The following is a 19,354-nucleotide window of genomic DNA, read 5'->3' on the forward strand; positions in this document are numbered from 1 at the left end:
GTCTCTATCTGTCATGCTTCACTTTCAGCTTTATAATAAACTGATGTGGTATTTAAACACAGTAGGTTTACCATCAGTGTCCAAAGAACATGGTAAAACCATGCTACTTCTCTATAAAGATAATACTCTGTGATTCACCTTGAAGCAAAATACTAATTAGCAATTTAAAGCACACTAAAATCAATACGCTAATTAAAAATGGGCCTTTAAGCAGCATGTAAGAGCGACACAGAAATGCATGATAAGACATAAAAGACTAAACATGTACGACATGAGTTTTGAGATGCCCTCAAAGACTGATTATATATTCAAACACATGCATGTTGCTTATATATACTGCAAATAAGAAATACAGTTAAATTAAAATAATGCTTATATATGATGGTTATAAATATTTGCAGGTACTGAAAGTAATAAAAAATAAATATTTATATATAAATAACAATTTAAGATGCATACATTTCTCTAAAATTTAAATTTAATGATATTAAAAAATATATTTAAAAATAAAAAAAAAATAAAAAAAATAAAAAAAATAATATGAAATATGTTAATATCTTACGCAACTGAGCTTCAAGTAAATATGCTTTTAAAAAATGCAAAACAATATAAAATACAGCTGAAGAATATATATTAAAATAATAATGTTTTAATTATATATATAAAAAATAATGTAAAATGCATATATTTCTCTGAAATATAAATGCAATAATACTAAAAAAAAATTTTTTTAATATTAACAAAATATTTTTACAAATATGTACAATTCTCTGAAATCTCTTAATATCTTATTCAATTGAGTTTCAAGTAAATATGCTTTAAAAGATACAAAACAAGACAAAAGTACAGCTGAAGAACATGATGTTTAGCATAGCAAGCAATCAAAAAACCCTAAACATGTATGACAACACCCTCAAAGACTGAATTAATATTTAAATTCATACACGCTCCTTATATATTGCAAAAACAAATAAAATTTAGTTATAAGCAATTAATGCTCAAAATGCATGCAAACGCAACTACTTTCAAAACACTGAGAATAACGTGTGATTTGTAAATATCTGAGATTGAAAATACTCACACACACACACACTGGGTACTTACAGGTTGCAGTTTCTAGGTAAGTAGTAGCAGTTGTTGACAAAGAAGAAGAAGCTGGAAACTCATCTGTCATCAACTGTATCATGACATTTTCACAGAGAGAGAGATGAGAGCGAAACTAAACGGAGCGAGAGAGAGGAAGAGTGTGGGAGGAGGAGGGGTCTGAGAGAGAGGGAGGAGAGGACGCCGCTGATGATTGAGACGAGTGGAGGAAGCGACAGATCGCCAACTGTGAAGCTCGGAGGGGGAATGAGTGACAGCGATCCCCGCGGGTCTGAGTGAGTGTGTGTATGTGTGTGTGTGTGTGTATGTGAAATGTGCATTCAGTAGCATGACTAGCTCTGAGCAAAGACACACATGCAAATGCTGCTACACACACATGACTGCAGGCAAAGAACTCAGAAAGAGCTTCAGTCCAACAGACACAAACACACTTCTCTCTCTCTCTCTCAGTCTGTCTCTTGCTGGATGCTCAAGAGGACAGAGCTGTCATGTATCTTCATATATTCTCAGTTTCTTCTCAACTGTTCTGTGTCTCCTCCAACTTTATTCATCTCTCTCTGACTTGGGCTTCAAACGTGCATTTTAACTTTATAGTATTATTGTACTTTATTGGAGTGACAGTACACAGCGTTGCCAAACCATTAATATAGATACCCAAAAAATAAAATTGGTGACCAAAAATAAATAAATAAGTTCCCAGATGTTTGCAAATGTATATAATGATATCAAATGTATAAAAACATTCTAAAATAAAATAAAACAGAAAAAAACTATATATTAAATCTATAAATTTTAAGGAAAAAACTAAATAAAATAATTATAGATAACGAAGTAAAAATGTATTATATAAAATCTATATAAAAATATGCATAAAATATGTATAAAATAAAGAAATATTACTTACAAATAAAATGTTAAAGAAATAAAAATAAAACAATTACATACAGCAGAATAAAATAAAATAAAAATGTAAAAAATATTGTATGAAAAAAATTAATAAAATAAACTGTGAAATAAATTATTACAAATAATATAACAATGATTGAATAATAAAAAATAATACAAATAAAATATTAAGTTTCTGAAAAAATAAAAATAAAAATAACATTACTTCATAAAAATTTCTAAATAATATATGTAAATAACTTTAAAAACAAATATTTTATAAGGAATCAATTACGAAATTATAAACAATTATGAAATTAAATATAAAAAAATTATTAGATACTAAAAAGAAATTACTTTTCTATATAGATCTGAGATCAGCACAGAGATTTAATCAGTTAATCACCTGTGAGTTCAGAAACTACATTTAAAATGCAAAAACATCTAGTTACGAGCCTCATGCTGAATTAAACATAATGAGATGCACACATGTGCGTGTTGGTTTATGTGTGTGTGTGTTAGCTTAATAAAACATGCAATATTCATGCTCAGCTTAAAGTTAGGACACCATATGAACAGTTTGTTAACATAATTGTAAGAAAATTAAACTGTTCTAAGATTTACACAATATTTACATAACGTTAAGCCAAAGTTCACTGAACATTCCTAACTAATAATAATATAATGTTGTTTTAAGTAGAGCTCTAATGTACTTCATTTGATTAAAGCGAGAGAGAGAGACGTTTGCTTGTGTTGATGTCAACTTCAGTCAAACTAATAGCACATAAATGACTCAATAACAATCATCCAGCAACACACTCACACTCAGCTGACTTCATACACACAATTGATCATCAACTGCTGGAAGAAGTGATTGATTGAACAGTAGCTAGTTCAATCAATCGCAAAGAACCAATCAGAGGAGAGAGAGGCAGAGCTCAGGGCTCATTGGGTGTCAGATAATACACACTGTTTAAGTGGAGTATGCAGTGTGTTCTACACTGTATGGATATGTTACAAAATACAATAAATTTGTCAAAAATGGTGCACAATACAAGCAGAGTGAAATATAGTATCCTAACGCCTGATGTCAGACTCCCAATGTTACCAATCAACCAGAAGTGACACAAACTGAAAATTTTTGCATCATTATAATGTCAATTTTACAGTTAACGGTATTTTAGAAAAAAAAAAATATATATATATGCTAATATAAAAATATTATCTTTCACTTATTATTTCACTAAATATAATATTTTAATTGTTGTTTCATAACAAATTCACTTGAATGCATTGTTTTCAGCCAAGTGTCTTCCTTCCTCTCACAGAACAAACAGCTGGATATAAAAGTGGCCATTTAACTGAAACCGCCTTGCTGTCAGTCACTGGCTAAAATTATATGCACAATTTTTGGTTCAATGGGGCTGAATTAATTGCGATTGATGAATCTGATTTTAGTGTTTAGATGAACGCTAAATAAAGTGATCGGGTTGATGTGCATTAATATTTATCAATTTATGGGCACTGTTGCACATGCACAGTTCTTTCAGTTCCGTGGTTCAATCTGATGGAGTGTTTGCGTGCACTCTCAATCGTATTAGAAGAGGAATAACATACCCCCTTCCATCCGATCGAAATTTTATTCAGATCGATTAAGGTGTTTACATGAAGGTTTTTCAATCCATCAATCCGATTACAAACAGATTATTTGGTTGCATGCAAACATATCCACTGAAGCGCTATGGACTGCAAGAGCTGAGTACAAATCTTCAGTTCTCATTCTCCTAGATCTATATGCTGCATTGTTAATCATCAAATCCTTCTGTCCATCACTGGGCATCACTGGAACTGCACTCCACTGGTTTGAGTCTTACCTCACAGGTAGGTCCTTCAAGGTGGCTTGGGGAGGAGAGGTATCCAAATCACATCAGCCGGTCACTGGGGTTCCTCAGGGCTCAGTTCTTGGACCCCTCCTCTTCTCTATTTACTCTACATCACTAGGACCCATTATTCAGGTGCATGGTGTTTGCTATAATTGATATGCTGATGACACACCGCTCTACCTCTCTTTTCAACCAAATGATCCAACCGTACCTTCTCAGATCTCAGACTGCCTGACCATCATCCCATTATGGATGAAAGAGCATCACCTGCAGCTCAACCGGGAAAAGACAGAACCTCTTATCGTCCCAGCCACCTCATCAGTACAGCACCAGTTTACCATCCAACACGGCCAATCAATGATTCTCCCATCGAGTTCACCCACGAATCTTGTGGTGATCCTTGATGATCAGACTTTTAAAGATCACATTGCAAAAACAGCACGATCATGCAGGTTCGCACTACGATACAACAGAAAGATAAGACCATTCCAAACAGAGCATTCAACACAGCTTCCCATCCAGCCTCTTGACATTTCTAGGTTGTACTATTCCGATGTTTCTGCTGGACTTCTAACATGTGCAAACAGAATTCTGCATATAATTCACGTCTAGTTTTCGATAAGCCCAAGAGAGCCCATGTCACAACGCTTCACATCTCTCTGCACTGGCTTCCATTCGTGGCTCGCATCCAGTTCAAGACATTGGTGCTTGTCTACACTCTCAGAAATAAAGGTACAACAGCTGTCTCTGGGGTGGTAACTTTCGTAAGGTACGTACAGTTTTGTTCAAAATAATAGCAGTACAATGTGACTAACCAGAATAATCAAGGTTTTTAGTATATTTTTTATTGCTACGTGGCAAACAAGTTACCAGTAGGTTCAGTAGATTGTCAGAAAACAAACAAGACCCAGCATTCATGATATGCACGCTCTTAAGGCTGTGCAATTGGGCAATTAGTTGAAAGGGGTGTGTTCAAAAAAATAGCAGTGTCTACCTTTGACTGTACAAACTCAAAACTATTTTGTACAAACATTTTTTTTTTTCTGGGATTTAGCAATCCTGTGAATCACTAAACTAATATTTAGTTGTATGACCACAGTTTTTTAAAACTGCTTGACATCTGTGTGGCATGGAGTCAACCAACTTGTGGCACCTCTCAGCTGTTATTCCACTCCATGATTCTTTAACAACATTCCACAATTCATTCACATTTCTTGGTTTTGCTTCAGAAACAGCATTTTTGATATCACCCCACAAGTTCTCAATTGGATTAAGGTCTGGAGATTGGGCTGGCCACTCCATAACATTAATTTTGTTGGTTTGGAACCAAGACATTGCCCGTTTACTAGTGTGTTTTGGGTCATTGTCTTGTTGAAACAACCATTTCAAGGGCATGTCCTCTTCAGCATAGGGCAACATGACCTCTTCAAGTATTTTAACATATGCAAACTGATCCATGATCCCTGGTATGCGATAAATAGGCCCAACACCATAGTAGGAGAAACATGCCCATATCATGATGCTTGCACCTCCATGCTTCACTGTCTTCACTGTGTACTGTGGCTTGAATTCAGAGTTTGGGGGTCGTCTCACAAACTGCCTGTGGCCCTTGGACCCAAAAAGAACAATTTTACTCTCATCAGTCCACAAAATGTTCCTCCATTTCTCTTTAGGCCAGTTGATGTGTTCTTTGGCAAATTGTAACCTCTTCTGCACATGCCTTTTTTTTAACAGAGGGACTTTGCGGGGGATTCTTGAAAATAGATTAGTTTCACACAGATGTCTTCTAACTGTCACAGTACTTACAGGTAACTCCAGACTGTCTTTGATCATCCTGGAGGTGATCATTGGCTGAGCCTTTGCCATTCTGGTTATTCTTCTATCCATTTTGATGGTTGTCTTCCGTTTTCTTCCACGTCTCTCTGGTTTTGCTCTCCATTTTAAGGCATTGGAGATCATTTTAGCTGAACAGCCTATCATTTTTTGCACCTCTTTATAGGTTTTCCCCTCTCTAATCAACTTTTTAATCAAAGTACGCTGTTCTTCTGAACAATGTCTTGAACGACCCATTTTCCTCAGCTTTCAAATGCATGTTCAACAAGTGTTGGCTTCATCCTTAAATAGGGGCCACCTGATTCACACCTGTTTCTTCACAAAATTGATGACCTCAGTGATTGAATGCCACACTGCTATTTTTTTGAACACACCCCTTTCAACTAATTCAACTAATTGCCCAATTGCACAGCCTTAAGAGCGTGCATATCATGAATGCTGGGTCTCATTTGTTTTCTGAGAATCTACTGAACCTACTGGTAACTTGTTTGCCACGTAGCAATAAAAAAATATACGAAAAACCTTGATTATTCTGGTTAGTCACATTGTACTGCTATTATTTTGAACAATACTGTATTATTACCTAAAGGGTGCATTTTGGTACCTTAAAGGTACATATTAGTACTTAAAGTGTACATATTAGAAACTAATAACCTCTTAAGGACGTTTTCTTCAAGAATCAATTGAAAACTCATCTTTTCCATGAGCATCTAACTGCCTTCAATAATAATAATAAATGTAAAAAAATCTAAGCCTTAACATTTTCTGTTCACTTATTATCCTCCTGTCCTAGCTTTTTACTATTTTGAACGATGACCGAAACCTTGTATAACGAACACTTCTCGTGTTTATTGTGATTTAATGATACATCACTTGTAGTATTCCTCAACTGTAAGGTTCTGCCAAAGTGTCTGCCAAATTAATAAATGTAAATGTATAAAAACTTTCCATTCCATTTTTATAATGCATTTGCATAAAATAGATAGATGCAGTGTTCAAGGCTAGCTTTCCATTTCAAACATACTGTATCATCTGTGTATTGCTTTGATTGAATGTGCATATATGAAATAATATGTATCAAACAGTCTAAATATTTATTACGTAATGCATACTGTTTCATATATAATTAAAAACAGTATTGCATATACAGTATATGATCAGCATACTACACTACTTTCGAGATCAGTTAGGACTATATAGTACCAGTTATTACGCACTCTAGTTTTTAAAATAATGAATTATAAGTGGAAATTCTACAGCAAAATGAAGTGTGTGCTACACAACTGCATCTGACTGCAATAACAGAAGATGAGCCTATGATTTTAGCCTCGCACAATACTCATGGTGGACAGTATATGAATTGGAACACAGTTCAGATTCTGAAGGAAAATTCTATTTTCATAAAATCAATTTTAAAAATCTGCAGTTGTTCCTCAAAATGCCTTTTCCCCTCATTACTAGAGAAATAATGCTGGGAGAAGCTGCTGTTATATCAAAAAGCATTGTACGGAACAAGAGGTCTTCTCCAACCCCAAGACAGGATGTAATTATCACAGCTCTTCACACAAACACACTGCAATCTGAGTCTCAGCAGACTTCATTAAGGACTTAATACCAATCTGCTTGACCCCATGACACATATTCATGACGCAGGGGAAGCGTACAGTCCAGCTGATTCGCAGAGAGAGAGAGAGACAAACTGACTAAATAACTAAAATACTGAATAATGTGTTCCCAAGCCATTTTACTTTAGTAATGGGACATATTTCTGAGAGGAATATTCAATGGAAAAAATGCATTGTATGATCAATTAGTATTCAGCAATGCACACACACACACACACACACACACACACACACACACAAACACACACATACACTAAGAGCAATATCACTCGAATAGCAGTGTGATATGGCTGTATATCGGCATGGCTATGCCAAAGGCCAACTGCTGTAGGTAATCACAGCACAATTTTAGTTAAACAGCTGAGCTCAAGATCCGTTGCTTATTTGAGAACGTCACTTCAGAACTAATAACGAAACAATGTTGAGTTGCTTCATTAAAAACTTGGTTGTATCACTGTATTAAAAGCTCACTATATTATGTAGAGTACTGTATTATGAGAGAGAGATATAATGAGCGAGTGAGATTACTTGCATCTGGTACAACATTCATTCTTCAGCTCAGTCTCATATTCACAATAAAACATTAGTTTGATTGTCCAATGAGGAAAGCGATATCTTTGTCGTATTATCCTTTTATCTGTTAAGGGTGATTTCCGATGTGATGACTATGCTGCTCACTGCATTTGTTGGCTTCGTCCTACAAGCTATTGTTGAAAGTAAAATAGATTCCTTGTTTATAACCCTGTTTCACAGTGTGATTGCATTTTTTTTAAATATATTTTAGATAAATGAAAAATAAATATAAAATATAAAAAAATATAAAACATTTTGTAGAAAGTACAAATATATATATATATATATATATATATATATATATATATATATATATATATATATAAATGCATTGCTATATATTTTTCTTTACAAAACAATATACAAGTTTGAAGTTTATATAAATAAAATATAAAGGCATGTGGGTTAAAACTTGATGAAGAGCCTTTTTTTTGTATTTTGAGCCTAGGTATATATTTATATACCTAGGTATATATATTATATATTTAAATATAAAAATGCATTGCTAAATAAAATAAAATAAATAAATAATGCACTTAAAAAAACATTTTAAATTTCTTAAATTTAAGTACAAAATAAATTATATATATAGCCTAAATTATAACTCACTAAATGTATTAAACTAAAAAAAAAATGTTGCTGGAAAATTATGTATATATGATTAAAATTATAGCTAATTAGTTTGTAGTTTTTTATAATTAAAACATTCTTACTGATGATTTCAAGCCTTCAAGTCCTCAAAAATCAGGACAAAAAATCAGGAAAAAAAGTCTCTGGATTCTGTCTGGCTCTCAGACGGACACACATGTACTAATTAAACGGCCAGTGCTGGTTAGTAAATCTTTAGAGGTTCTTAATGAGTTTTTGAGGAAGAGTAAATAAAGTAAAAAGCAGGTCACAGGTTGGGCAACGGTTAAAACTCAGACAAATGCTTTCCATTGCTGCATAATTATGTGACACTGCAGTTCAGCATATAAAACAATTAACCCAATAAAGCCTGACATATCAAATAACGATTTGAAATTTGAACAACAGTTTATTGAGACTTTAGACAAAATCTTTTTAAAAATAAAAAAGTATGCATATATACTTTTGATGAATATTATATTCCATATATCAGACATTTATATGTCAGGCTCATATATTAGGATGATATAGTGAGAATATGGAGCTCGTACTCAAGAAGATAAAAACGCTATTTCATTTTATTAGCAAAACTAATTGGTGCAGATGGCGATATTTATATGGCACAAAAAGATCAAAAAGATGAAAATCTGATAGCTTGTAATGTAAATCATTGAGATCATTATAACAGACTAAAATGCATAAAATATTCTAAAACTCTATTGACTTCATAGAATCTTTAAAGTCAAAGTTCTCAATATGAAGTTAACATGATCTCAACATGCTATCCACATTACTGTTATGCCTCCATTCTCCTACTGTTTGTTAACTATTGACTTTGTAAACTATTTTTAGCAGAAATATCAGACATAACTACGTCTCCTGAGCTTCTAAAGAGCAACGTTTGAGTAATAAAATGCTTCTCCGGGAATGTCACGCTGGTGTAAACAGATCGAAGAACAGATCGATGAACTACAGACAGCAGAATATGAAAATATTAATACCAAAAATGACTGTTGTCCCGTTTGTCCTTGAATGAGGACAGGGTGATGTATCCATGTCTCACTCTCATTACACTCATCTGTCTGAAAGTCTGCATGTCTTCCTGTGTGGTGGATGAGATGCAACCTGATCCCTTTACATGGATCTTTAACCCCATCCATCCAGTACAGATGAACCCATTCTCTCACGTTTCTGAACAAGCTTGTTCTCTTCAATGGTCGGCAGTGGTGGAGGAGTAGCTTTACTTCGTTACTGTACTTAAGTACATTTTTCAATTATCTGAACTCTATTGGAGTAGTTTTATTTTGAGTAACTTTTACTTTTACTTCACTACATTCCAAAGCATAAGATCGTACTTTAACTTCACTACATTTCATAAAACATATCGTTACTCCCTATAATATATCACGTGCTCCGACACGCAGAAGCGGTGTCTGATTCATCATGAATGAACTGAGTCTTTTCAAAACAAACTTTACTCAGATCGCGAATCGCACCAAACGATTCGTTTACGAATTAGAATGATCCGATTGCAGCTGTTCTGGAGTCGACCACTCACTGATTCAAATGAACCGTTTAGTGCGAGTCTCCTGAAGTAAGAACCGGGAGATCTTGTGAGCGTGCGTGCGTTTGATGTTGTTAAAAGTAAGTTATTAATGTCGAAATTTAGGATTAATTATTGTAACTGAAAATCATATTTAGGTCAAAATTGTCAGTTGTTTGGGAACTAAATCCGCTGTAAAGAGAGAACTATTTAAGCCCACTGAAATGCTCCAGTGCAAAGCAGACACATCTATCAGCGTCTCCGTGTATTAGGTTAAAAAATAAAATAAAATAACCTTAAACTAACACAGATTAAATAAAATAACTCATGCTTGTCCAAATTCCCCGCAACCGTAATATTAAATGGAGTTATTTTTTACATTCTTTGGTCGAAGTTTTCAGATCGGCACTTCGGAGTCTGTTCGCGACTCCGTTGATTCAGATCGGCACTTCGGAGCCTGTTCGGTTGATTCAGATCGGCACTTCGGAGACTGTTCGCGACTCGGTTGATTCAGATCGGCACTTCGGAGCCTGTTCGCGACTCGGTTGATTCAGATCGGCACTTCGGAGTCTGTTCGCGACTCGGTTGATTCAGATCGGCACTTCGGAGACTGTTCGCGACTCGGTTGATTCAGATCGGCACTTCGGAGCCTGTTCGCGACTCGGTTGATTCAGATCGGCACTTCGGAGCCTGTTCGCGACTCGGTTGATTCAGATCGGCACTTCGGAGCCTGTTCGCGACTCGGTTGATTCAGATCGGCACTTCGGAGCCTGTTCGCGACTCGGTTGATTCAGATCGGCACTTCGGAGCCTGTTCGCGACTCGGTTGATTCAGATCGGCACTTCGGAGCCTGTTCGCGACTCGGTTGATTCAGATCGGCACTTCGGAGCCTGTTCGCGACTCGGTTGATTCAGATCGGCACTTCGGAGCCTATTCGCGACTCGGTTGATTCAGATCGGCACTTCGGAGCCTGTTCGCGACTCGGTTGATTCAGATCGGCACTTCGGAGCCTGTTCGCGACTCGGTTGATTCAGATCGGCACTTCGGAGCCTTTTCGCGACTCGGTTGATTCAGAGCGCCACTTCGGAGCCTGTTCGCGACTCGGTTGATTCTGATCGGGAAATTGGAGCATTGTTGAGATTTTTTTAAATTCAGATCTGGACATCGAAGCAAGTTTGTCAAACGGTTAATTGGTGATAAATGAATATTTGGACTTGAGGCTTTTTTTTACCTGTCGATTCAGCATGTATACATGGACCCACACACAAAGGTGGACACACTCTAGACTTAATCATCAGTAAAGCTCTAAACTTTTCATCCATTGTTATTAAGGACGTTGTTCATAACCGCTCTGAAAATAAGTAGCCTAAATATTGTTAGCTGATGCTAACTGTCTAGCTAACAAGCTTGCTGGTGCTAACTTGAGGTAATTTTTATAAATAATGTCCAAATATTTTTATTCAACCACCTATATATATATATATCACATCACAGTGTGTGCTTCACAGTTAACATTACTCTCATCAGTGTAGTCCATATCAACAACAAAAATATATCTTCACTCCATATAGTGGTTATTTTGGAAAAAATCCCAGGTATTTTGAGCAGTAGGATTATTAAAAAAAAGTGCTAATATAAAATTAAATTAGCCTATATAAAATTGCAAACATCTATCTTTCAGTACTTTTTTACTTAAGTACATAAAAAATTTAGTACTTTTGTACTTTCACTTGAGTAAAATTGAAAAAGGAGTACTTTTACCTTTACTGGAGTAATATTTTATTATACGTATCTGTACTTTTACTCAAGTACTTGATTTGTGTACTTCGTCCACCACTGATGGTCGGGACGGGAACACAGAGTTGATCTTAAAGGGATAGTACACCGAAAAAAGACACTTTGTTATAATTTACTCACCCTCATGTGTTTCTATCTTCTGTGGAACATGAACGTAAATCAGTGCTCATAACTTTCCTTGCATTCATGACTTAAAGTGTACTCGGTCTGATTTCATTGCTTTTTACTGACTTGGCATGGCATCGACACATGGTTGATAGCCAAAACAACTGGCATTTTTTGCCATTTGTTCATGGGTTGTTGTTGTTACCTAAACTTAAACTATAAAATATAAATTATGTTAATTGAAATAAAGCAGAAATTAAATGAAAAAAAAAAATTAGAAATGTTGCCTTGGAAATGAAATACAACTAAAACCACAACTGAAAATAAATTTAAACTAAATAGTAATAAAATGTCTAAAGTACATCACAAAGTACTAAAAATTAAAGGTCCCGTTCTTCGTGATCCCATGTTTTAAACTTTAGTTAGTGTGTAATGTTGTTGTTAGAGTATAAATAATATCTTTAAAATGCTAAAGCTCAAAGTTCAATGCCAAGCGAGATATTTGATTTAACAGAATTCGCCTACAAAAAAACGACCCGTTTGGACTATATCCCTCTAGTTCATGCAGTAATGACATCACTAAAACAGTTTTTTGACTAACCTCCGCCCACATGAATTCACAAAAAGGGGGGCGTGGTCTTGTTGCACTCCGACGGAGAAGAAGGAAGAGCTGTGTTTGTGTTTACCATGTCGTTGAAACGCTGTTATTTTCATCTCTGAGTCCAATCCTCTTTGTCTGGGCTTCCCAGGAACGCTGTACTTTGAGATTAATGGTTACAATTTATGTTTAACTCGGTTCCCAAAAATTATTATCCACATGTAAAACTATGTGCAGCACATTTTGCTGAGGACAGCTTCCTCAATCTCTATCAGTTTAATGCCGGATTCGCAAAAAGATTATTCTTGAAAGATGGAGCAGTTCCCTTTTTGCCTGGAGAAGGCGTTGTTTATGGACCACAAATGGTAAGTGTATTTTATTATTTAAGTTGGTGCATTTAACAGTTTCTGTAACTTATTACACAAAGGGCAACGCTGTTTAGCTTTGTTAACTAGATGTTAGGGCTGTGCAAAAAAATGAATGTGATTTTCATGTGCATTTTGTCAGTAAAAACGCTCCTGTGATTATAAATACATCTCCAGCACATGTTCCTACCCACTTGCTTCTCAAAACTAGTCCAATCACGTTAGCAGGAGGGCAGTGCGTGCTCAGCTGCTGTCGAATCACAACACAGGAACCGCTGGCCCAATCAGAACTCGTTACGTATTTCTAAAGGAGGGACTTTATAGAACAAGGAAGTCATCAGCCTGTTTTTATCAAAGAGCAGTATACAGATAGGTGAATTGTGTGAAAAATACTGTTTTTTTTACACGCGAAACATGAACACATGTTATATTGCACACTGTAAACACAACCAAAGCTTCAAAAAAGCGTGAAAAACGGGACCTTTAAAATGAAAAATGAAATATAAAAGCTAATGCAAAATAATAATAAAAACTATAACAGCACATATAATATAATAACACAAGCATAAATAATATGAATTAAAATAACATTGATTTTGACACATTTAATTAGCAATAGAAAGCAAAACAATACTATTAGTCTTCCTTTAACACCTATCCAACTAACCGCTCAGTTTCTCTTAATGTTCCTGGCAGAGGTGACCCGACTGAGCTTAATGAGACAGTGACGAACAGAAGGTCCAAGAGTTCTTCCACCCGTTTTAGGATAGTTCAGTCAAAAATGAACATTTGCTGTTAATTTAGTCACCTTAGTTGGACATACACTGGTATTTTGGCTCTTTCCGAGTTTAACTGTCAGGCATGTCTGAAAGTGAGTTGTGATTGAGGAACTGTTTCAGTCTGATTTGGTGAACTGATTTTCCTTGCTATGCTTTTATATTCTCAAACACAGACAGCCACTGACTTGCATCTTATGACTCCCCAAGGATCTCGATTTCAGCTAAAAATCTTCTTTACTCTTCTACTGAAGAAAAACAGTAAGTCTTCTACTGTATATCGGACGGCCTGAGGGTGACTAGATAAACAGCATTTTTTTTTTTTTTTTGGGTGAACTGTTCCTTTAAGATGTTTTCTCATCATATTAAAGACTCAGAGATTGTTAATGACACAGATTAAGCATTACCAAAAATTGCAGCATTTTTGGTATTTAGACGAATAAATATTGCTTCATTTTTGAATCATTTTTAAATTCGAGGGCATCCATAAAAGAAGGTCTCCAGAGTATAGTAAGTAAACACACAGAAATTCTCTCCCTCAAGCACACACACACACACACACACTTGTAAGCATGCTTTATTAGTATGCATGTGCACATCCTCACTAACTAAAACACACACATGATCGCAGAGGTTCAGAGGGCATGGATGAGCTCAAAGACCTCATGACACCTACCATGATCACATGTGCTCATCATCTGGCAGGATTGAGGTCAAAGGTCACATACAGCTGTGGTGGAGGATATCTGACTCAACTAAACCATTCCTGCCGGCATGTTCAACTCAGTATTTGTTACATATAACAAAACTGAAAACTGTAGACTCATGTATAAACTCTATACATGCTAAAACACATGCGCACACACACACACACACACACACACACAGAGGGTCCCTGTGCTATCATATATTTATGACAAGCATCGGGAATCAATTCGCTTTGACTCACAAACACGAGCCAAACAAACTCCATCTGTCTAATGAACCGCAGGACCGTCTGAATCAATCCCCCTTTACACGGATTGATCAGCACGGAGAACACATTACTATTTCACATTTTACTACAAAACTCTAAATATGAAGCTACACATAGAAAATACAAATACTCACTCATCTGTCGGTCCTCCGTTTACGTATTTGCTTTGGAGAAGTAACATCTAAGTTGATACTTAACTGAGAATTCAATTAATTTTTACTTAAAATATGAAATCCGTCATGTTATAGAACGGTCAGAAACATTTAAGTTACACAAACGTACATGCAAACGTTTAGTTAACGCATTGCAAGCATCCCAGCACATTGTAGAATCAAATGCATGTCTAATAAAGTGTAACTATTTTTGTTGGGTGTGTGTGTAACTCACCAGCTTGCGTTGACACCATCCGCAGACGCCGCAGAGAGCCACCAGCCAAACTCCACACACCGTCACAGCCAACGACACCAGCAGCACGCTCAGAGAGACCGAGCCTGTGAAACACACACACAACGTTCACGTCCAAGCGTAGGTGAACAGTCTCACATTTACTCTGACGAGTTCATAAAGTCTCTGAAGTCCTATGGATCGATATTTGTCAGGATGGGAACAGATGGGACTGGAGATCAAAATCAAAAAGAGAGGAGTTGGAGAGGGAAAGAGGGAGAAAGAGATGTCACTAAAGTATTTAAGATATAAATTTGAGATGCAAGATCAACATGTAGAAGCACAAGTAATGTACGTACATGCTAAAATGACACATGAAATCAAGCTTGCTAAGATGTGTCTGCTTTAGGATACATAATGCACGGTATAACATTCGAGTAGTATGGGACACCGTCACGTCACTTCACTTATCACATGTTTCATTCAACCTTTATTTCTTCAGAATAAATGTCACCAGCTTTTATATTTTGTTATCTACATTCAGACATTTTGAGGCGTCCACATACTTTTGTAAGTGGCTCTATCTCTTTCTCTCGTCGTGTCCCTATATAATCAGACACTGAAGAAGTAGTTCTGGGGAAGGGATTGCATTTTCTCTATCTCACACAAACGAATAGTACAAAACACGATTGACCTCTTATGAAACACAAGTTGCATTACTCTACAAACAAGAACTGATGTGAAATAGCTTTCTGATACTTGTCCATATCTGCTCCAGTAAAATAAAGTGTTTGGAATAATATATTACTGTTGTCAAAAATGCAGTGCACAAAAACTGTATGCCACAATGCAATGCTTTTGACTTCACGTTACAGTTTCAGTGTAAATGAATCAGAAGCAACATCAACTACTTGTTTTTACATTTCCTAGCTTTTCTTTGCTAGAACGGCTTATATATATATATATATATATATATATATATATATATATATATATATATGTGTGTGTGTGTGTGTGTGTGTGCGTGTGTGTGTGTGTGTGTGTGTGTGTGTGTGTGTGTGTGTGTAGGTTTATTGCAATCTTAAACTATAGAAAAATTGTTACTTCAAACTAAATATATATTAACTGAACTAAAATACATTTTATTTGTAAAATTTGTACTAAAAAACTAAAATTACTTAAAAATAAGATAAAGAAATAAACTAAAACTAATGAATAACAATTTATAATATATATATATATATATATATATATATATATATATATATTTGTTTTTTTTTTTTGTTTTTTTTATGACAAAAGCTTGTTGCCAACACATTTATTATTTATTAGTTAAATGTACTAAAATGAAAAAAAAAATCTAATAATAATAATAATAATATATAGACATTTTTAAAAAAGCAACAAGAATCAATAAAAAAATACTAAAACTTTACATAAAATTAATGAGAAACATGATATGTATATCTCTTAAAATATTTAATACAAAACAAATATATATATATAATTTATTTGAAATGATAATTTATTATTTTTGTATTTAAAAAAAAAAATACATTGCATATTGCATACTGTTAACAGTATTAAAAGTAATGTGCAGTATGTAATATGTAGCCTAAGCTCAAGGTTTGGCTAATCAGGTCAAGGTTTGTGTAGCTAGCCTCTGCTGGTAGATAGTGTAAATGGACACAAGAAGCATCTTTCTCCACTGACGAGCATTCAACTATCCATGTATTCTGACAAACCAGCTGAATGTTTCTCAGCAGAGCCACACACAGACTCTGACAGGGACGAGACGAGTGTCTGGACACAGCAGAAACACTCCAGACAAGCCCTGAATGAGCCAGTGTTCGACACAAGAGCAGGTCTGAGATCAGAGGACAGCAGACGGGACTCTGTAAAGCAGCAGGCAATAAAACACGTCTTTAATCTGAGAGAGAGCAAACAGAAGTCATTCATTTCCACTGACAGCTGATTTAAGAGGTTCTGCTGATATATTCACGAATAAATTGATTTACAAATAGAAAACTGGTTCACAAATACAATGAGGTATGCACAAAGCAATTTTATTAAGAGGTATCTGAAGAAAAAATGCACAGTAGAAATGTAAATGTATTATTTAAATTAAGTAATCAATAATAACTGTCTAATCAAGAAGAATTTACTTGACTGAATTTTTTTTCATATTTCACATAAAATATTTGTTCTGCCCTTAAAGAATCAAACACTAAACCAATAATAGGAAAAAAACTAAACAAATAAGAACTAAAACCAATCCTTTTGATAGTAAAACTAACAAAAACTACACTTAATTCAGCATCATAAACTCATAAATTATAACAATATTCCACAATAACAGTAATGCAACAATATTTATATACACAAATTATACAGTTTTATTTTTTTCTTTATTTAAAAATATATTTTTATTATTTAAATATTTGCATTATAATATTTTATTATATATAAAATATTTATTTTTTATAAAAAGTTGTATAATTTTTTACTATATATATTTATGTGTATATATATATATATGTGTGTGTGTGTGTGTGTGTATTTTTCACACTATTTATATATATATATAATTTATTATTACAATGAAAAATTATTTATACAATATTTAATACAGAATCATATTTTTCTAATATTTATTTATAATATTAAAATGTATAATATTTATTTTTGAACATACTCCTGACTGAAATATTTACTTGAATTTATTTGATTTAATTTAAAATATTTCATATAAAACATTTAAAGGTCTTGCCCTTAAAGTAATAAGAATAAAAAAAACTATAATAATATAAATACCAATAATCTTGATAAAAAAATATACACTAAATTGAAAACAAATAATTTATCAATTGAAAATAAATTAGAAACTTTAAGTATTGTCACATTCAATGCAACTATATTTTTTGTAATATACAAGAATTTAATTGGCAAATAATTTACATGCACAACAAATAATTCTTCTTTCATTGAAACCATTAAAAATTTTTTGTATTATAATGTTTCATGTGGCTGTGAACCTGTGGCCTAAGCCTCCATCAAAAAACCCAAAACAATCTTCACCTTTATCTGAGAAAGACACAGAGCAGTAGATTATGTTTGTGACTCTCTCTCTCTCTCACACACACACACACACACACATCTGGGTCTTTTATCAGAGTGTGTGTCAGTGTAATCGCTGCTGACCCCGGGGAGCAGAAGAGAGGAACGAGAGGATGAAGGTACGTCTGCGCCTCCGGACAGAGGAGGAGTACAACTGATGAAACCTAAACGAGAGAGAAAGCGTCCCCGCTGAAGGACACACACACACACACACACACACACACACACATACTACTGGATGTTCACCTTAATAGTGTGCAGTTAGCAGACACAGACAGACACAGACAGATAAGGAGAAGTTTGGTAATTGTTCATTCAGCCGCTTTAAGTGATTCAGATCTCTGATATATTAATAATACTGAAACCTCACAGATTGTGAATCTGCACTATTTAAAGACGGACCGTGTAAAAAAGACAATAACTCGCTCTCCACCCTCCAAAGACCACAAATATCCCAAAGCTCACAGCTCATTCCTAGAAATGCCAAACGCTGGCGGGAAATAAACACCTCAAACGAGATCTTTTTATTATCTCAACTCTTTCTTACAGACAACAACACAACACATCTCACAAACACGCCAAAGTCATATTACACTCCAAAATCTAAAGAAATATAACACATATTTTATATTCTCTGACATTATTTTCATGTCATTTAGGAAAATGTTCTCCACATTCACATCACTATAAAGTAAATAAATTGTAGTGCTTTGAATCGTTAATAATAATAATAATAATAATAATAATAAGTAGCAGTAGTAGCAGATTTACTAACAATAATATATAAAACAATAATATTTATTGGTATATTATAATAATAATAATAATAAAGTAGCAGTAGTAACAGATTTATATATATATACAATAACAATAATATATAAAACAATATTTACTGTTAGTATAATAATAATAATTTAATTACTAAAAGATTTACTAACAATACTATTTATAGGTAGTATAATAATAATAATAATAATAATAAGTAGTAGTAGCAGATTTACTAACAATAATATATAAAACAACAATATTTACTGTTAGTATAATAATAATAATAATAATAATAATAATAATATCAATATTAAGTAGTAGCAGATTTACTAACAATAATTTATAAAACAATAATATTTATTGGTAGTATTATAACAATAATAATTAGTAGCAGA

The 19,354-nt window shown here is 34.1% G+C and overlaps 1 protein-coding gene across 2 annotated transcripts in view; it reads right to left on the bottom strand.

Moving 5' to 3' along the window:
* LOC127947435 (synaptotagmin-7-like) overlaps positions 1-19,354 on the bottom strand; it is a 104,748-nt gene that overhangs the window by 40,252 nt on the left and 45,142 nt on the right. For both annotated transcript variants that reach the window (XM_052544551.1, XM_052544552.1), the window contains exon 2: positions 15,078-15,181. In XM_052544551.1, coding sequence (XP_052400511.1) covers positions 15,078-15,181 — 104 coding nt within the window. The remainder of the gene's footprint in view (positions 1-15,077; positions 15,182-19,354) is intronic.

This window comes from Carassius gibelio, chromosome A25 (assembly GCF_023724105.1).
Source record: "Carassius gibelio isolate Cgi1373 ecotype wild population from Czech Republic chromosome A25, carGib1.2-hapl.c, whole genome shotgun sequence".
In the NCBI taxonomy this organism is placed as follows: domain Eukaryota; kingdom Metazoa; phylum Chordata; class Actinopteri; order Cypriniformes; family Cyprinidae; genus Carassius; species Carassius gibelio.